Raw genomic sequence first — 21,526 nt, 5'->3', positions numbered from 1 at the left:
ACGGGCTAGCCTCATGACCACCAGGTGTCCTTTAAATCGCAGGCTGCGTTCTCCATAAACAGCATCAACAACTAACTCGTCACATGGGGGTGCGTGTCCAGCAGAAGGAGCAACTGAGAGCAAAAACATGTTTGTTATGCCAAAGACACAACCGACCAACTATGGAGCAACGAATCAAATAACCAACCAACCAACCACATAACCAACCAACAACATAACCAACCAACCAAACAACCCAGAACCAATCAACTAACCAACCCACCCAACCAAACACAAACCTAAAGGCACTGTGCCAAGTGGTGCTAAAGGTGACAAATCAGGCCAAAGAGTCACCCATGCCCAGAACCGGGAGCTAAGGCCAGGGAGAGGACGTCGGCCATGTCCAAGGTGACAGCGTCTGTGCCCGCAGGGGCTCCCGCCCTCACTCCCACCGAGCCCACAGCTGTGTAGTGTGGTACCGTGTTTGACAAATGGCCTAAGAGCCAGAAGAAGCTGTCAGCCAGCAACCAGCAGGAACAGGAGGACAGCAGAGCCGTGCACACCGCAGCACACGCGCAGACGGGGCACAAGCAGAGCAAGCCAGCTCCGCCGGCATGTGAGGGCAGGGGGACCCTGCCCTGGGCCAGCAGGTGGCCAGTGCCCTCTCCCCGCAGTGCGTTCATGTCCTGCTCTTTCTTACAACTAAGAGCTGCACGTATGTGCCACCTTAATTCCTCTTAATCTTGCTTTGTCTCCCAAACACACAGTTTATTACAGACTACCATGAAATTATAGTTATCAGTGGAGATATCTGCCTTTCAAATATTTAAGAACAACAAAAAGCACACATAAGCATGCCTAAGATCCACTGTATTCTGAAGAGAATGACCTTCTACGATTAATCCTTCTGAAAGTGATGTGTAAAAATGAGATTTCCAGGTTTCATCTGGTGTCAGGGTTCTCAAGGAAAGCCAGGCCTGGATGCAGTGCTGGCCGTGGAGGCCGCGTGAGCCTCTGCTGTGAGGTCACCAGCTGTGGGGCCAGAACGACGCCAAGTCCTGGGGGGGGGGGGGTGCCACACCTGGCTGCAGACAGCCCCAGTGGGCAGCACGAGCCCTGCCGGCCACAGCTCCCTCACCAGGGCCCGGGGCCAGCCGGCCGCACTGCAGCACTGGCTAGGTCTCCACCTGCCCGTGTCGAGACGTGGAGTTCACGTCTAAGTCGAATTCCGTGCCTGACTGCTGCCTGTGTGCAGCAGTGGGCGTGGTTCATGAATTCCAAAAACAGTACTGGACTATGTCTGTCATCTGGCCTGCACCTGGGGGTGATTAAGTTATGACGAGGCCTTTGACTGGGCCATGTCAGTACGACAGACCTGGAGCTGATGCTGGAGTTCTGATGCCGGAGTCTTGAGCTGGAGCCCCGGGAAGTAAGCACATAGAGGAGTCTGGTTGTGAAGAAAGAGAAGCAAACCCAGGGAACCCAGGAAGCCTGGACCTGGCAGACGTCGGCAGCATCTCGCTCCAACATGCGGCAAAAGACTTTGGTGAGGGAAGTAACTTAGGCTTTATGGCCTGGTATCTGTAAGCCCCTACCCCCCACAAATACCCTCTATAAAAACCAGCTAGAGTTCTATATTTTGCATCAGCACCCCTTTGGCTAATACATCGTGCTTCCTCTGAAGTGATAAACCCAGGCCATTTCGTGTGATTCTCTCACAGTGCTGGGTCCACAGAGCAGCTTCTTCAGAGCCCCCTCTGGAGCCGCATCTGAAGAACTCTTGAGACGGCAGCAGGCCGAGGGGGGCCCGAGTCGACGGAAAGTGCAGGTGTGTCGTGGGACTTCCCCAGCACCTCTGGGAGGAGGAGATGAGCCTGCAGGCCTTTCCGGAGCCTGCGCTGACAGCCGGGCCCCTCCCAGAGCCCTGGTCCATGTTGACGAGCCCTGACCATCATCACATGCGGCAGCCAGAGTTACAGGAAGCAGCACTGGGGCTGCGCGCCCAGTGACTCCTGAGTGCTGTGAAGCGTGCCGCTGGCGCCGGCGACGGGCAGCGCTGCTCCCCCAGGAGGCCTCCCAATGACCCACAGCTGCCGAGCACGCACCAGGATGCCTCCAGTCCTCCTCGAGCTCCCTTCTCTCCAGCATTCTCCCTCCCCGGTCAGGCAATGGTGTCCCTCTTCCCCCATTCAGTTCCTGGTCTTGGGAACGACACCACATGTCTGGCTTTGGGAGCACGAAAGCCAACAGGAGCCCACCTGTTATAACCATTCTGACAATGGCCCAGACAGACAGACGTGTTTCCAAAGCAAACAAGGGAGACAAGAATCCCAGCTTAGGAGAAAGTTTTCTGCAGGGACTGGCTGCTTTTGCAGGACACACCACCTTTAACCTTCAGACTCTGCCTCAGAAGGTAACTTGTCTTCCAGTAGCCACGTAAACGCTGAGGTAACCTGCTGGCAAGCAGCACCTCAGAGCCTGGCTAGCCACGCGGGGCTGCGCCTGAAGGCCCACTGCCACGTCACTCGGCTCACCCTGCATTCACGCAGTCCCGAAACAGGAAAACAACCCACAAGAACTCCTGGCCCACATGGTACTTCATATGTCCTTCTTTTTTTTTAAATGGCAAATGGATTTGCGTTGAGATTTCCCCATTAGTTTTCAGATAGTAGATTACTGATACCTAACATGACGTTATTTAGTGACCTTCCGAATCAGAACATGGAGTGGCATTACATCGACAAAGGAATGGACAAAAAAATTAGAAGCAACATGGTAAAGAGTCTTAAAAAGGCAGTAGTCATCCAGAGGGTGGAGTTTTCTAGTCACACAGCACCCAGGGAGCATTAAACATAAGAAGAAATTCCAGACGTGTCCACGGGATTGTATGCCCAGGGACACATTTCCCCATAGAAATGTGTTTATGGAAATAAAACACGAGTGAATTTCTAACGTGCCTAAAGAAGTGGGGTAGAATGATGTTTCCGTGGGAAGACGATCCTAAAGCACACTGGTATGAAGCGATGGCTTGGGAGGAGGGGCGCGGGGCCACTGGGCGCACCGCCGTCTCTTCTGGTCCATGACAGCAAGGCACTGCTTTCCTTCCACCCTGCGGCCGTCAGGCAGCCCGTGTGAGACTTCAGAGGAGGCAGCGTGCAGCGGGGCCCCCCTCTCTGCAGAGATCCCTAAGCCAGGCCTTTGTAATAACACGGGGATACAGACTGGCAGAACGGATTTTAAAACGGAGACATCTATTTGCTTCTACAAGAGACTCACCTCAGATGTAAGGACACAGGCAGGTTCAAAGTGAAAGGATGGAAAAAGATATGCCATGCAAAGGGTGAGGAGAAAAGATCTGGAGTAGCAATACCACTATCGGTCAAGATACACGTTAAATGCAAATCTGTTGTAAGAGATGAAGGACATTGTATATTAACAAAAGGGGCAATTCACCCAAAAAGAAATAACAAATATTTACGCACCTATCTTGGGTCCACCAAAATATGAGACACACACAGACAAAAGTGAAGGGAGAAATATGTGTCTCTACAGTAATAGCCGGAGACCTCAACACTACACTCTCAGCACTGGACAGAACATCTGGACAGAGGATAAATAAGGAAACCGAGAGTTTGGAAAATACGATAAATGGACTAGATGTAGTAGACATCTATAATGCATCACATCCCAAAACAGCAGAGTACAGCTTTCTTCTCAGGCACTCATGGCTCCTTCTCCAGGAGAGATTGTATCTAGGATCACAAGGTAGGTCTCAATAAATTTTTTAAAAATTGAAACTTAAAAAGCACTTTCTCTCATCATAATGGAATGAAGCTGGCAATCATTAACAGGCAGAAAAAGGGAAAATTCACAAATATATGGAGATTAAACAACACAATCAGTAGGTCAAGGAAAAAATTACGAGAGAAACTGAGATCAATGAAAGTGAGAACACAACATACCAAAACATATGGGACGTAGCAAAGGTAGTGCTGAGAGGGAAATTTATAGTCCTTAAAGTTTATATTAAAGAATAATAAAGAGTTAAAATCAAAGACCTAATCTCACACCTGGAAGAACTAGAAAAAGAACAGCAAAGGACAACAAACTAATCCCAAAAGAAGGAGGAGGAAAGAAATTACAAAGATCAGAGTAGAAATAAATGAAACTGAATACAAAAAAACAAGAGAGATAATCAATACAACCAGAAGCTGGTTCTCTGGGAAGATAAAAAATATTGACAAATCCATTAGCGAGATTGACAAAGAAAAAAGAGAGAAGATGCAAGTAAATAAAATCAGAAATGAGAGGGGCGACATTACCAATGACCCCAAAGAAATAAGAGATATAAAGAGGATACTAGGAACAACTCCATGCCAAAAAACTAGACAATGTAGATGAAATGGACAAATTCCTAGAAACACAGGAACAACAACCTACACTGTGACCCTAGAAGAAACATAAGACCTCAACAAATCAATGACAAGTGAAGAGATTGAAAGAGTCATAAAACATCTTCCAAAGATGAAAACCTCGGGACCAAACTGCTTCACAGGTAAATTCTACTATTCATTCAAAGAAGATCGAATACCAGTCTTGCTCATATTCTTCCAAAAAGACTGACTGGGAAGGAATGCTATCAAACTCATTTTATAAAGTCAACATCATCCTAATACCAAAGCCAGACAAAGATACTAAGAAAAAAGAAACTTACAGACCAATTTCTCTAATTAAATACAGATGCAAAAATCCTCAACAAAATAGCTGGCAACCTAATCCAAAAGCACATTAAAAGAATTATAAACCATGATCAACTGGATTTTATCCCAGCTATGCAATGGTGGTTAAATGCAAGAAAAATCATTAAGTGTAAAAAAACACATTGATAAATTGAAGAAAAATCACATGATCCCCTCGAATGATGCAGAAAAGACACCTGACAAAATTTAGCACTGTTTCTTGACAAAAACCTCCAAAAGATGGGAATAGAAGAATACTTTCTGAACATGGTACAGTACATGTTTGAAAAGTCCATAGCCAACATTTACTCAATGGTGAAAGACTGAAAGTTTTCCTGCTGAGAATGGGAACAAGACAGGATGCGCACCGACACCACTGACATTCAGTGTTGTCCCAGATTCAAGCTGGAGCAATCAGACAAGAAAACAAATAAATAAAAGGCATCCAAACAGGAAAAGAGGACTACAACTCTCACTATCCACAGATGACATGATCCCTTATTTAGAAAATTCTGAAGTGACTACCTACCACAAAGCTACTTGAGCTGATAAGTTCAGCAAAGGGGCAAGACACAAGATCAACATGCAAAAATCCGTAATGTATCTGTACACTAGTCCTGAACAATCAAGAAAAAAATTCCACTTATAATGGCTACATAAAGACTCAAATACCTAAGAATCAATCAATTTAACCAAAGAAGTACAGGACCTAAACAAATGGAAAGACATACTATGTGGATGAGACGACTAAATATCATGAAGATGTCAATCCTACCCAAACTGATTTATAGATTCATTGCAACACCAATCAAAATTCCAACAGCCTACTTTACAGGATTAGAAAAGGTAATTATCAGATTTAGTTGGAAGAGAAAGTGCACCCAAATAGCCAAAAGCATTCTAAAAAAGAACAGCAATGTGGGAGGAATTTCACTGCCTGACCTTGAAACATATTACAAAGCTACAGTGGTCCAAACAGCATGGTACTGTTATAAAGACAGACACATTGATCAGTGCAACAGAATGGAGAACCCAGAAATAAACCCTCACCTATACAGTCAATTGGTTTTCAACAAACCAACCATAGCCATGTTAACAGGACAAAACAGTCTCAACAAATGGTGTTAGGAAAACTGGATATCCATAACCAAAAGAACGAAAGAGGACCCCTACTTCACTCCCTACAAGAATAAACTCAAAATGGGTCAAAGACCTGAATGGAAAAGCCAGAACCACAGAACTCCTAGAAGAAAACGCAGCGAACATCTTTACGGTCTTGGGTGGACGGTGGATTCTCGCATCTTACACCCAAAGCACACGCAACAAAAGGAAAAATAGATAAATGGGACATTCTCAAAATTAAACACTTTTGTACCTCACAGGACACGGACAAAAGGGTGAAAAGACAGTGACTCAATGGGACAAAACATTTGGAAATCACATATCTGTTAAGGGTTTCATATCCAAGATACATAAAGAGATGCTACAACTCAATAAAAAGACAAATGGCCCAATTAAAAAATGGACAAAAGACATGAATAGACATTTATCGAAAGAAGAAAAGGCAAAAACACATGAAAAAATGTTCGACATCAGTAATGATTAGGGAAATGCAGATCAAAGTTATAATGAGATATCACTTCACACCTATGAAAATGGCCACTATAAAAAAGACAGAGAACCACAAGTGCTGGAGAGGCTGTGGAGAAACAGGAACACTTATCCTCTGTTGGTGGAATGGAGAATGGTGCAGGCACTGTGGAGGGCTGCTTGGCAGTTCCTGAAGAAGCTGAATATAGACTTGCGACGTGACCCTGCAATACCACTAGTGGGTATATCCTCAGAAGAACTGTTTGTAAACTTTTGGAAATGAATAGAAAAGGGGAAAGCACAACAGAGTGTTTGTCACTAGCAGTGCTATTATACGGACATGACAGTGGTTGAAAGGGGAAGTCCAAGGCCATGTACATTACTAGAAGGAAAGCTATACATGGAGTGCACAGCATAGCAAAACCTCATGTGAATACGAATATGGTAACAGCGCAAAAATAAGACTGTTTTCCTTTGAAACTGAACAAATGTATGCTAGTGACAAGACGTCAATAAGCAAAAAACGAAAATGAAAACATTATGCTAAGTGAAAGAAAGTAGACACAAAGTACTAAGTATTGTATGATTCCATTTATACTAAATACAAACATAAATCAATTTAAAAAAGATCAGTGGTTACTATGTAGGCCTGGGGAAGGACAGAGGGATTAAGAGGTGACTGCTAAGGGGTGCGGGCCTTTTTTTCTTTGGAATAATAAAATTGCTCTAAAATTTTTGGGGGTGATGAATGCACAACACTGTGATTACACTAACAGCCATTGATTGTACACTTTGGACAGATACAGTGTGACTGTATTTTTTTTAAAAAAAAAGAAAAAAGGAAAAAAAAATTCTCAGGTTTAACTTCCATGCAGTAAACACTGCCTTACAGCCCCCACGCAGACACTCCGGGTTCCTGAAGTGTAAGGGACCTGGAACCAAAGCTTCAAGAGCTGCCGCCCGACCGCAGGGTTAAAGGCGGTGCTGGGTGCGAGGGCGCGCGCCAGCTGGGGGCTCGGCGCAGCACCTCCTCCCCTGGGCCCCAGGCTTCCTGCCCTCTGCCCTTTACTTCCTCTCTTCCATCATCTCTAATATGTTGACGCTTTTCTCAGCTTCTGCAGAAAGAAATGTGGTTATTATACTCCGCAGGATCCCCAAACTGTCTCTTCACACACAGGCCACCAGGCAGCCCACCCCGCGCTGCTGGCTCTCCCTGTCTGGAGCAGGGCCGAGGAAGCCGGACTTTTCGCCCCTGGGGACGGCCGTCCTCCTGCTGGGCGTCGTCCACACTGTGCAGGCCAGCCCGTCTGCGGCTGCCCTTGGGGAGCCGCCCTCATGCTCCTCCCTCCAGGTGTGGAGGTGGCGTCCACCTCTCCTGAAGGGGCCACGAGGTCTGCCTCCAGAGCACCAGGACAGCCTGCTCAGGTGGGCGGCCACTGCACCTCAAGGACGGCTCAAGCTCCTGGGAGTGCTGGACAAGAGGCTGGGCCGCAGGGGCGCGGCAGGGGCTGCAGCCGCTTAGCTGGAGGGCAAGCGGGCCGGCGCCCGGTGAGCCTCTGCTCAACCATGGGAGGAGGCAGGAGCACCTCGAGCGCCCGGGCAGTGGCACGCAGCGAGGCCCAGGCACGGGGACGGGCACTCGTGCGCCCACGCCAGCGGCCTCCTCCCTGCGATGGAGATGGCAGGGCAGCAGCCCGTGACGCTGGGGGTGCCACGGTGGACATCCGTGCTACGGTTTCCCAGCATTTTCTCCTTCGGGTTGAGAAAAGGGATGTCGAGAGGGAGGGACAATGCTTCTCCAAGGACGCATGGCCCACAGGCCACCCCCAAGAGTGGGCTCTGATTCCATCTGATCACCTCTGGGGCCAACCGTGTCTCCAGGGGTGTGCCACCTGCGCCCAGGACAGGTGCTCCTGCCATTCCCTCCCCTGGGGCCCGGGACAGCCCTGGGGCTCAAGCAGCACTCAGGAGACAAGCCCAGAACACAAACCCTCCTCTCGCCGCCACTTCCAGGGCAGCGCGAGGCTCCCTGGGCTACACGGCCCAGGCATTGTGTCTCCTTTCAGCAAGTCTCACTCCTGATGAGTCAAACCTAAGGGTTCAAGATTAAATTTTATTTCAGAATGACTAAAAGCTGCGGTACGCATTTAGGACTTTTCCTTCCCAGGACACACACATTCAACTCCCTTCGACAGCCGATGGATAAGAGCCAGTGCTGTCATCACCTAACGCAGTGGACGTGGACCAGCGCGGGGCCCAGGGGCCACCTCGGAGCCCTGCACACACGGCGAGGAATCCGGAGGGAGAGGCCCGGTAGAGCAAGGAGGCTGGGCGAAGCGAGGCTCACCGGACATGGTCACTGGGTTGCTCCACTGTGCTGCAGTGTCCGAACCCGGCCCCAGCCCCCAAGCCGGAACACAGCCCACGCCCCGGAGCGCAGCCGGTATGCGGGGCGCACAATCGCCCTGGCTGGGAAACGACGGACGTTTTCCAAAGTGCACTTCTGTGCCAAACTTCACCGCCACCACTTAATGTCATGGTACATCTTTCAACAGAAATGTTTCATGATAAAGAAAAGCTTCGGTCCGAAACAACACACAGCCCCGACAAGGTCCACCTCACATATGCCACGCCTGCCCTCGAGGTGACGGGGAGGCGGTGCCAGCGGCCGCGCCCGGGGGCTCACCTCGCGGTCCATGCTGTCCAGGTCCTCCTTGCAAAGCGTGTACAGCGGCAGGGTCTCTGACATGCTGGGCTGCCGCTTCCTTCTGGAAGGACCAGGCTGCTCTCCATCGCGGTGGTCTGGCAGCTCTTCGTCAAACATCTGCCCTTGATGTGGCTCAACAATTCTGAAATGAATTTTACAGGTCCCACATGAGGAAAACCAGTTTGAATTGTACCTTTTCAGCACTGAATCAGATTCCTGGCTCTCGGAATAGGAAAACAAACGAATACATACGTGCAGAATATTTTAGTTCAGAGAAACAGCATGTTTTGCCAATATTGCCTGCTTAATTATACTTTGTCAAAGTTTACTTAATAGGTCAAATTTTTGGTGGTTGAGCAGCTGAGTGACAAATCATGTTTATGCTGACTCTGGGTGAAGGCTAGCACCTACCTTCTTTTATCCACAGAACTGACAAAAAGTGGCAAAATGTAAAATGAACAATTCTTAGAAACCAACAGAAAGTCTTATTTCTCTTCTAATAAAGTGAAAAGGAAAACAAATCATTTATAACCTAGCAATACTTTAAGAAATGTGAAGTTATTTGGGTTTTAAAAACAGACCAAATAATTAATTCTGAAAACCCAAAAACAGACAAAAAATGTAAAGGTGAATTTAAGAAGTAGACTTTAAGTGGCTGAAATTAAAATCGTTTGTTCACAAAGGTCAGGAAAAGTTAAGTTAGGATCATGATTGTATAATTCTATTGTTAAATATCAATATAATAAATCAACTGGCAGGGATCAACCTTCTGTTTCAAGGATGGCCTTACAGTTATCAACATGCCTACGCCACAGGGACTGATGCATTATGCTAAAATGAAAGTTGCATTTGAAACAGTTTCTTAATGTTTTCTCTCTATATTTATTCTAAGCTATAATGTCAACTCTTACTGAATCTTTTTTTGCATATGTTTGTGACTGTCAGAAATTTAGGCAGACCTTTCTGAACCTGGCAGCTACGTTCTCTGAGTGATTTCCAGCAGCTGATCTTTTGAAAGCAGAACCCAGTGGGCTTGGGGATAGCAAGGCTACTCCAATACTCCAACACAGCTAAACAATGACACGGCACGTCAACACAAAGTATTTTAAGAGCTCTCAGAATAGAGGAAAACAGCCTCTCCGTGATACGGAGCCTCTGGAAAAACCCTACAGCTGACAGCACACTTCCTAGAGAAGGGCCGAGTGCGTGAAGGGACGGCGCCAACGTCCGCCCCACCACGCGGGCTCCATAGTGCCGCAAGTTCTGGTCAGGGCAACGTGGCAAGAAACAACAGGAGTGGAAGGCACACGCATCCGAAGGGGAGACAGGATGGCTCCATTATCTACACAGAAAACCCCCAGGACTCGACGAAAACCAGGCACGATGAGAGGAAGGGCAATGTGCAGACAGAGACCACAATGTTCTGAAATGTGTATGGAGAGGCAAAGGAGGCGGGGTGGCTCCGGGTTCTGCAGAGGAAGGCTGGCGTGGAGGCACCGTCTCGGCTCTCTAGGCTCCTCCACAGCTGCACTGACGCCAGCTGCGCTGAGGCAGAGGGAAGACGCGGAGCTCCGTGGGCACAGAGAGCGCCCAGAAGTAGCTCCACACACGCCCAGCGGGTTTCCAACAAAGGACCCGCACAGCCTTTCACCAAACGGTGCTGGCGAGGTTAGACAGCCACGGGGAACAAGAGCAGACCCCGACCTGTCCTGTACCTTGTATAAGAATAAAACACAAACTTAAATGCAAAACAGGAAGCTTTAAAAATTAAAAGTCTTCAAGATCTAGAGCTAGGGAAAGAGATCTTAGACTTGACACTAAAAGCACAACCACAAAAGGAAAACTGGATGAACAGAACTTCAGGCTTTGCTGAAGACTGTCAAAGCCAGAGCCTGGACGAAACACTCGTAAACACGTCCAACAAGAGACTATAAAGAATTCTCCAGGGAGCGGATGTGGCTCGAGCAGTTGGGCGCCTGCCTCCCACATGGGAGGCCTCAGATTCAGTTCCCAACACCTCCTAAAGAAGACAAGCAAGGGAAACAGACTCGGCCCAGTGGATAGGGCGTCCGCCTACCACATGGGAGGTCCACGGTTCAAACCCCGGGCCTCCTTGACCCATGTGGAGTTGGCCCACGTGCGGTGCTGATGTGCACAAGGAGTGCTGTGCTACACAGGGGTGTCCCCCATATATGTGAGCCCTATGTGCAAGGAGTGCGCCCCACAAGGAGAGCCGCCCAGTGTGAAAGGAAGCGCAGCCTGCCCAGGAATGGCGCCATACAAACGGAGAGCTGACACAACATGATAACGCAACAAAAAGAAACACAGATTCCCAGTGCTGCTGCTAAGGATAGGAGCGGTCACAGAAGAACAGACAGTGAATGGACACAGAGAGCAGACAACTGGGGGCGGGGGGGCGAAGGGGAGAGAAATAAATTAAAAATAAATCTTAAAAAAAAAAAAAGACAAGCAAGACAGTGAGCTGATATTAATGGCTAGCGTGGCGAGCTAATGCAATAAGATGTTGCAACAAGACGACACAATGAGGAGACACGGTGAGGAAACACAGCAAGAGACACAGCAAGCACGGAGTGCATGTGGCTCAAGCAGTTGGGCACATGCCTCCCACATGGGAGGTCCCAGGTTTGGTTCCCGATGCCTCCTAAAGAAGAGGAAGAGCAGACAGAGAGCGCAATGAACGGACACAGCAAGCACAAACAACAGGGAGTATGTGTGTGGGGCAGGGGGGTGGGGAAAAAATAAACCTTAAAAAAAAAATCCCTAACTCAACAGTAGAAATTAAACAGTTCAATTAGAAAATGTGCAAAAGACACCAACAGACACTTCACCTGAGAAGCTGCGCAGGCAGCAGCGGCGCCTGTGCGGGCACCCAGTCCTCCAGCACGAGGGAGATCTGAACGAGACCCAAGTGCCTATCACTCACGGACACCAGAGTGGTAAAGGAAATGGTGACACCACCAGAAGCTGGCGAGGCTGAGAAACTGGCCCTCTCCTCTGCTGCCGAGTGTGACGCGGAGGGGCCGCACGAGAGCGGTCAGCCCTGCTGCCACCGCAGGGCCCGCAGGGCGCTTCCGGGCGCCGACCCCGAGACCGGGAGGCAAGCTCACCTAAATGCCCACAGCAGTGTGCAGCCCGAATCGGAAGCCCAGGCGTGCTCCGGGGGCAGACGGCCCGACAAGCCACGGTGCACAGGAGCCGCGCGGTGCTGACCAAACGACCCGGACAGAGCCCAGGAACTCACGCTGAGTGGAAAGAAGCCGCTCCCCCAAACGCACGCGCCATTCGGCTCCACTGACAGGACAGTCTTGAAATGGTAAAATTACGTAACAGGGAAAAGATGAGCGGTCGACCGGGTTAAGAAGGGATGGGGAGTGGTTTGATCATCGAGGGCAGCGGGAGGCTCCGGGGCGCCCAGGGCCTCGTCCACACCCACGGCCGAGCTGTCCTGGGTGGACTAGCACCCGGCTCTGCAGGACGCTGCCGCTGGGGACGGGCAAAGGGCCCGTGGGAGTGCTGCTTTCTCACAGCCACATGGGGGCCACGGCCAGCTCAACCTGGAGTTTAATGCACCAATCAAACGCTCATAGCTCTTAACAGCACCTCCTGTGATGCGGATAAACAAAAAGGGGCTCAGAACAGGTGGCCTTGCAGGGCCTGAGCGGCCGCCCCCATGCCCCTCGATGCCCGCCCGCGGCCCCAGTGAGGCACTGTCCCCACCTGCCCTGCCCCGCCCATCCTGGAGAAGCGCCACTACTGCTGCGTGCCTGGTGCTCAGCGCACAGCTGGCTCGGAAGAGACGTTGTACTGGGAGAAGGAGCAGCTCATGAAAGAGGCTCGGGGTTTCTCCAGGGCGGCCCTTTGACAAGCCAGGGGAGCCGCTGTTGGCCCGTCCCCTCGGACCTCGGGCTCCCAGGCCCTGAACGTCAAGGCAGGGTCAGGGCAAACTTACAGCCTCCACAGCCACAGCTGAAAGCAGGAACCAGGAGCGCAGGAGCCCCACGGCAGGTGCCAAGGACTGCGTCACAATAGGCTGTGCAGGTTCCATGCACGGAACTGGAGCCGCTGCGCTGGGGGAGGGGTCGCAGCAGAGCACAGGTGCCTGCGGCACGCAGGTGTGCCAAGGCCACTGCCAGGGCACAGGTGGACGGGGTGGGGGGACGCCCGCCCCCGAGGACGCAGGCAGGGCCGCTTGCTCCAGCTGGACAGCCTGCATTTGGGGGGTCCCTGTTCTGGAACTGCCTGGATATCCATGTTTAGTAGGCAACGTCCCACGGACCACATGAAATCAAATAATTTGGGGGAAGACCATAGGTTTAAAGTAAAGAAAAAATTACTCTGCTAAAAAGATGACATATTGGCTCTTCACCTTACCAAAAAAACCCGGTAAGATCTATCATATACGTGACTCACGGTGCCACCAGCCCAGGACCTCCTCGAGCACGGGTGCCACGTGAGCGTGTCCCGCCCCTAGAGGTCTCCAGAGCCGCGTCGAGGCTGGGGCGGCAGGGGGCTCGGCAGGTGCTTCTTTCTGGTCATGCCATGGTCATTTCATCAGCACACAGCAGTGAATTCTGGGCACATTTTCCTTCATGCACAAGTCCAGAGAGCAGGAGAGCAGGACCAGTTCAACGAGACAAAGGTTCTTTCGGGAAAATACCTATGTTCTCCAATATGATACACATGCACTGGCTCAGATACAGCAGCACTACTTTCCACTGTGAAGTTCATGTGATTGATGTGACTTGCTGAGCCACACAAATATCCTGTCTGCCTAGAGAGGACGGTAAAAACTTAAAATATTCTAATGAAAATCACACTTGCACATTTAACAAGGAAAACTGCATCACAAGTCAACTCAGTAGAATAAACTACAGCCCAAAGAGTGTTTGTTTTCCTCAGAAAAGACTTGGCATAACTGAAACATTTGTTTCTTTACAGTGTCACTTGAAACTGAACTGCTTTTCACATAAATTATATACTTTTTAGAACAAATATGTGGTTATCTGGTGCCATGTTATTAGTGTTATACAAGTGAAAAAGAAGTGGTAAACTTATTCAAGTTCAGCTTAACATCTGTAAGTATGTTTTCAGGCAGCACTTAATTATTTCTTTTCATTTATCTTAGATACCCCTAGCACATTGCCACTTACTTCAAGCAAGGTTGAATAATTAAAAAACCAATTTTCTATCTAATTTTTAAACACTCCACATAGTTTAAGACAATATGTCTTTGTTTTTTTACAGTTAAGAAAAAGATACATCAAAAGTTTATGGTTTTGTTTTCAACAACAGGAGAAGCAGAGCCTGGGAAACAGCTCTTGCTCGTGTGAAGCCCAGGCACTCCTGCTGCAGCGACGCAGGCATTACTGCATGGCCGCGCGGGGAGCCACAGGTTCAGGAGCTCAGAGCACACTGGAACTGGGAAATCAGCGAGAAGTCCAGCCCGTTTTCAGATTTCCTCGTTTTTTATTATAATTGATTTTACTGAAATACATTCATAAACCATACAATCCATCTAAAGTGTATAATCAGTGGCATTTGGTATCATCAGAGTTGTGCATTCATCATTTCGTTCAATAGTACAGCGTCTTCATTACTTCAAAAAAAATCACCTCTCGATCTTTTGATAGATAACTGCTAATCTATGTCCATCTCTATACTTTATTTGTATTCACATTTGGTATAGCTAGTGTCAAACAATATGTAGTACTTTTTGTCTAGTTTCCTTCACTTAGAGTACTTGCTTAAACTACTGATGGAAGATTATTACTGTATTACTATACACTGCTATCCATAGTTTGCTTTAGTTGTGTTTTTGCACAAATATCACCCTGATACTGACAACTTGTAACATTAACGTACATTTGTTATTGCAGAGAAAAACGTTCTCACGTGTGCATTACTAAACATACTCATTTCTTGCATGAGGGCTCACGATGCTCCACAGCTGCACATTTTGTATTCTAGCTTTCCTCCCCTTTCAGCCACCACTGTTCCTGCACATTCCCTAGTTTTTTTCATGCTAGAACCATAACAAGATCTCCATTCTGAGCAGACCCGCTTGACTGTGGACTAAACCTCCTGCTGGACAGGCTGTAACAGCAGCTCGGGCGGCCCCCGGGAGCCCCGGGCCTCGAGCCGCTCGCCCGCTGCAGTTGCCTAGAAGCCAGCAGCTGCGCTCAAGCCCGCCCAGGCGGGCCCACGCTCTCACCCCTCCTGCACAACGAGACCCAGCAGGCTCCGATCACAGGGCCCTGCCCCAGGCCTCACAGCAGCAGGGAAGTAATTTGGACGGCTACAAGCACAGCTTTTATGAGACCGGAACAGACGAGAATGAAACAAGTCAGGAGACGGTCGGCCCGGAGGAGCTGCCGCTTCACGGAGCGTCCCACTGAGGCCACTGTGCACTCGCTGGACTCGCACACTGCGCCCTCGAGGACTGCCCTGGCCAGGCCTCTGTGTGGGCTCCTGTCCTGCAGCCCCTCGAGCCCCCTGGCACCTGCCACCACTGCGCAGGCCTTTTTGTCTGACCGGCATGCTGCGCATCCCCTCCTGCCCAGCTCCCCATGGCGTGGTGCCCTCTTACGTGGCTCCTGCTCAACTGGAAGGGCTGAAGGGGCAGGAGTGCTGTTCTCCCACAGTACAGAGCTGGACACGCAGCACGCTGTTTAAAAAAAAGCAGGAAGTTCGTGCCTTTCACTAACATGTTACAGACACTCGCTGTAGGGTAGTGTGCCACGTTCCATGCACGCGGGCGATCTGGGGGTCGCGGCTTCCTAACAGCTGTCGTGCGGCACCAAGCCAGGGGCGGAGCAGGTGGCCAGGTGGCCGAGCTTCCCACAGAGCTGCCCCTTGGGAGTTCACGCCAACACTGACTCTTTCGAGTTCCAGATACTTCCTGAAGAAAAGGGCCAGGCATGCTCCGCCGAGTTTCACAACCATAGAGACGGCGTCCTACCCTCCAGTCCTCCGGCGCGGATCCTTTCTGAGGGCTCAGCGCTGATGCTTGTGGGACAGTCTTCTCGGCCTCTGCTCGGGGCCTCCTCAGCTGCTCTCACCCTGCAGGCAGCTTTCAGGGTGCACGAGCAGCACCGCCAGGGCAGGGTGGGCTGCTTTCTGCAGCGCAGCGCAGGTCCTGTGGGCAGAGGAAGCACCTGTCCCTGTGTCAGCATGTCCACCACGGGCAAGCTTCCTGGCCGACCACTTGCGACATGGAGGCCGAGCCCGCGCCTGACGGGATTCTGGGCCCCTAGACCTGGACAACCTAATCAGTGCCACCTCCTACCGCTTACTGCCGTGCGCTGGGGTCTGCGCCTTCGTTCTTCTTTCCTCCAGATGCAGACTGAGCCTTCCCTGCCTGAGCCTCCCTGGCTCTGAGGACCTATCACCCGACCGCCCCAGGGTCTACACAGCTCCCCGCGGGCGGTGCTGCTACCACAGTCGCGCGTCCGCGCTCCGCCTCACGTGGACTAACCTCCTCGCTGTCGCCCGAGCGGTGCTGAACACGGGCTTCCTTACTTACTGACGTTAAGACAGAGCTGTCATGCGCGCTGCAATTTTAAAAAGTAACTTGACTTACAATTGCTTTTCATCATAAGGAACATTAAAACTCGAGGTAAAATGGTGTTTTATGTGGTATCTCCTATTGCTTAAAGAATCACTAGGGGAAGCAGACATGGCTCAACTGATAGACCATCCGCCTACCATACGGAGGGTCCAGAGTTTGATACCCAGGGCCTCCTGACCTGTGAGGTGAGCTGGCCCATGGGAAGTGCTGCCGTGCACAAGGAGTGCACCCCGCAAGGAGAGCTGCCCCTCATGAAAAAAGCACAGCCTGCCCAGGAGTGGTGCCACACACAAGGAGAGCTGATGCAGCAAGGTGACGCAACAAAAAAGAGACAGTTTCTTGGTGCCGCCTCACAATACAAGTGGATGCAGAAGAACACACAGCGAATGGACAGAGAGAGCAGACAATGGGGGGAAAGGGAAGAGAAATAAATCTTTAAAAAAAAAAAAGAATCATTAGGTTTTTCAAAAGCAATCCCATGCTCACTGTCATCAGGTCATACCGCTCAGAGCACGAAGACCAACGGGACGACCCACAGGCAGCCCCACTCCCAGCGCGGGTCGCTCAGGCCAGCAGCGTCCCACCTCCACACCCGTCCTCCTTCGTGCATGCTTACGTGCGCCACCCAGAGATTTTCTGTTAGGAAAAAAGGATCAGAAACTGTATTTGAGGGCTGTGGGAAGATGAGGACGGACCAACAGGCAGAGCTGAACGCTCGCACAAAAACAATGGAGAAAAAGCCAAAAGCTGTCCGCGAGACCCGCTCTGAGGGTCAGCAGACCAGGACAGTGCTGCACGACTCCCAGGAGGGCGAAGGACAGAGAGACAAAGCTGGAAAGACAACCGTGAGCTACCGAGCCCCCGTGGGGGCTGGGCAGGCTCCCCGCCCCCTCCCAAGATTCTAGGCTGGGGGACAGGCGTCTCCTCCCTGCCAGCTGTGTGCAGGGAGAGGCAGGGCGGGCGGCTCTTCTGCAGTGCCTTGGCCCAGCAGAGCCTGCTCTGGACCTCGGCTCTGGAGACTCAGCACAGCACACAGGGCAGCGGAGACAGAAGCGCTGCCAGGAAGGGGCGCTGACCAGCACCATCTGCTGGCCTGCTGGGAACTGCAGGACAAGAGCTGCTCGCCCTCTCTGGAGCCGACCCCCGGAGAACATCTGTGCCCCACCAGCGAGACCCTGGCCCGATTTTGAAAACTTAAGCTGGGCAATTTAAAGACTGAGAACAGCTGAACAACATGTCAAAGAAGAGGTGTAAAACAAACAAACAATAGGCAAGAGAGAAATCAGCCATCAGAGTAAATTCACCAACACATTCCGATGCCGAGACATCAGCAAAAAATTACAAGCCATACTAGGAATCAGGAAGAGGTGGCCCAGCCAAAACAACAAACCAATATCCTGAAGAGATACAGGAGTCAATACAATCAATCAGTGATAATCGCACCACTCTCCTAAATCACTTCAAAGAATTTAAAGAAAATATGACGGGAAAAATAAAGGATATTAGAGAGATCCTGGGAGAGCATAAAGAACAATTCGAAAGCCTGCAAAGAAAAGTAACAGGTCTTATGGGAATGAAAGACACAATGGATGAGATTAAAAATAGATGAGGGAAGCAGATGTGGCTCAAGCAGTTGCACCCGCCTACCATGCGGCAGGTCCTGGGTTTGGTTCCCAGTGCCTCCTAAAAAAGATGAGCGAGACAGCGAGCTGACGCAACAAGATGACACAATGAAGAGAAACAATAAGGAAACTATGAGAGATACAACACACAGGGAGCGGAGGTGGCTCAAGCGATTGGGCACCTCCCTCCCATATGGGAGGTTCCGGGTTGGTTCCCGGTGCCTCCTAGGAAGACAACGAGCACACAACGAACAGACACAGAGAGCAGGCAGAGCACATAGACAACGGGCGGAGGAGAAATAAATAAATCTAAAATAAACAAAAAACACATTAGAGGCACATAAGAGCAGATTTCAATTGCTTGAAGACAGGATTAGTGATTTCAAAGACAGAACATCTGAACTGGAAAAGACCAGAGAACAGAAAGAGAGGAGAACGGAAAAAATGGAACAGGTCTCAGGGAAACGAACGACAATGCAAAACGCACCAACACTCACGTTATTGGTGTCCCCGAAGGAGAACAGAATGGAAAAGGGGCAGAAAGAGGATCTGAGGAAATGATGACTGGAAGCTTCCCAACCCTCACGAAGGACGTAAATATCAATATCCAAGAAAGACAACGCATCCCAAACAGAGTAAATCCAAACAGATCTACCCTGAGACGCCTACTAATCAGAATGACAAACATCAGAGATAAAGAGAGGATTCTGAAAGCAGCAAGAGAAAAGCAAAGCATCACATACAAGGGAAATGCGGTAAGATTAAGTGCGACCTCTCATCAGTAACCATGGAGGCGAGAAGAAAACGGTATGATGCATTTAAGGTACTGAAAGAGAAAACCTGTCAGCCAAGATTCTGTATCTGGCAAAACTGTCCTTCAAAAACGAGGGTGAAAAAAAAATGGGGTGAGGGTGAATTCAAAGTTTTCAGATAAACAAAAATGGATAGAACGTGTTACCAAAAGACCAGATTTGCGAGAGATACGAAAGAGGGTGTTACAGCCTGAAAGGAAAAAGCAAGGGGGAGGGACGTGCAGAAGAGTCTAGAAATGAAGGTTATTAGGAAGGGCAAACTACAGCATAAGAAGGCAGACAGCAGAACAAGAGGACAACAGAGAGCCAAAGGAGAAAATGGACGAAGTCATGTCTTTATGTAGTAACACTGAATGCTAATGGTGTGAACTCCCCAATTAAAAGACATAGACTGATGGAATGGGTAAAAAAATATGAGCTGTCTGTATGTTGTTTACAAGAGACCCACCTCAGACGTAAAGATACAACCAGGTTAAAAGTGAAAGGTTAGAAGAAGGTATTCCATGCAAATAGTAACCAAAAAAGAGTGGAATAGACCAGATAAATGTAAAATAGCAACGTTATAGTATATGAACAATTATTACTCAGTGCAACTGGCAAATTGTTTTTGTGATCAGTATTCTGTAATTTTTTTCATACAAAACTGAGGAGGGCTAGAGAGTAGAGATACTTCAATTTTCTTTAACTCTTTCTTATTCATACTCTTTAATTAAAATAATCTATCTGGATCAATGATGATTTAGCATGACTACTGCTGAAAAAGACTTGAGTTTTTCTGCCTCATGAAATTATGAGTTGACAAACTGTTATACCTCCTGTAATTCATTCCAATAAGATGTGAAGAATTTCCAAATAGGAATTTGATTATCTAGAAATAATTACTGTATAAATGGAAATCAAATAACTAAACCAACCATTTATTTCATTCTTAGAGTTTATTAAGTCCAATACCTACAGCTGTAACATAAACATTAGAATTGGTATATTTAATTTCTATTATTTTTAAATTATTATTTACATTTATCAAGGTTTGTTGCTACGCTGCCTTTTATAATTAATTATATTAAATCTAACCTGCGCTTGCACTCTTGTTTAAAATTTGTAATTTCTTCCAATATATTTTTCTATTTATTTTATGATGTTACCATAAAGGACTTTTTAACAGCTAAAAAAAAAGCCATTGTGTATACACTTTGGCAAATCAAGTGGTATGTGACTATATCTCAATAAAACTGCTTAATAAACAAATACATAATTGTGCAAGAATAGCCAGAAATAGCACTAATGTGCAGCAGGTGAAACAGATTGAGAGGTGAGAATTTTCTTGTTAGTCTGTTTTCTATCAGTTATTGAAATAATTAAAATGCTTTAATAATGACTGAAGTGATGAACACAAATGCACAACTACATGGTTATACCAAATGCCAATGACTGTACATGCCGGATAATCTGTATGCTTTATTAACATGTATCAACAAAATTAAAGAAAGAACAAGCATGGCAGGGTTCAGACCTAGAGTGGGGTCTGAGAAGGCTTCCCCGAGGAAGGGGCCTTTGAACTGGGACCTGGAGTGAGGCACCCACTCCGGGGGTCTGGAAGCCCCCGCCAGGCCTGGGCTCACGCTGGTCTCACTGCTGGGAATTTATTCTCTCCTGGCCCTTCCCCAGGGCCCTGATCAAGCCCGGCCTCCTCCCGGAAACATTTCCTGACCGACCCTTCTGACCTCCCCGTTGTCTGAATTTCCAGGTCTAGCTTTCCCGAAGCTACCAAAACCACAAACCCTTCATTTCTGTTCTTAGCATTCCGCCTCATGATGTTTTCCAAATCCAGGAACCACTACAAGAGGTGACTTAATTGTTTTCTTCCATTTTTATTCACATAACATGAATTTTAAAAGGAAACTTTTATTTGATACCATTATATGAAAAACAGACTTGTCTGCCATAAACACAAGACCTCTTCAGACAACTGGGCTGAGGAGGGAGGCTGGCGCCTGTGGAAACAGGCTGTACTGGGCTGCATCCTAAACCCAGTCCTGTGGCTATGAATCCATTCGTAAACAGGGACATTGTTACTAGCTAAGGTGAGGCTAACGAATCGGGGGGGCCTTCACTCACCACGCCTGGGGTCCCCACAAGCAGAGGAACGCTGGACACGGTGTGCAGAAGCAGGATTCTGTCACAGGTGCCAGCGAGCCACCACCAGAACCGTCAGACTTGAGGCAGCACGGTCCTGCTGACCCCTTGACTTTGGACTTCTAGCTTCCAGAACTTAAGATGACAAATTCCTGTTGTTTAAGTCAAAAGCAACAAAAAAACCTCGGGACTGCATGGTAAGCTCCACCTTATATTCACTCTTGTTCTCTAGCACCCTGTTGCAGGGCCCCTCTGTCACTTTTAACACTGTCGATCTCTCCACGCAGGCCCACGGATGACACATTTCCTCGGCTTTTGTTCATCTGAGAGGTATTCTGTCCTCATTTCCAAAG

General features: G+C 48.9%; 1 protein-coding gene across 2 annotated transcripts in view; it reads right to left on the bottom strand.

Annotated features, from left to right (window-relative positions):
* Window positions 1–21,526, bottom strand: part of CTDP1 (CTD phosphatase subunit 1) — a 108,723-nt gene that overhangs the window by 30,657 nt on the left and 56,540 nt on the right. Inside the window, exon 11 of one of the 2 annotated variants that reach the window (XM_004462912.4) lies at window positions 8,995–9,157. In XM_004462912.4, coding sequence (XP_004462969.3) covers window positions 8,995–9,157 — 163 coding nt within the window. Of the gene's footprint in view, window positions 1–8,994; window positions 9,158–14,465; window positions 16,172–21,526 lie in introns of those variants that run through there. The other variant, XM_004462914.4, reaches the window with a different exon arrangement.

Source organism: Dasypus novemcinctus, chromosome 16 (assembly GCF_030445035.2).
Source record: "Dasypus novemcinctus isolate mDasNov1 chromosome 16, mDasNov1.1.hap2, whole genome shotgun sequence".
In the NCBI taxonomy this organism is placed as follows: Eukaryota; Metazoa; Chordata; class Mammalia; order Cingulata; family Dasypodidae; genus Dasypus; species Dasypus novemcinctus.
Note: the sequence above shows the minus strand (reverse complement) of the source record. Positions and strands in the feature narration are given on the sequence as shown.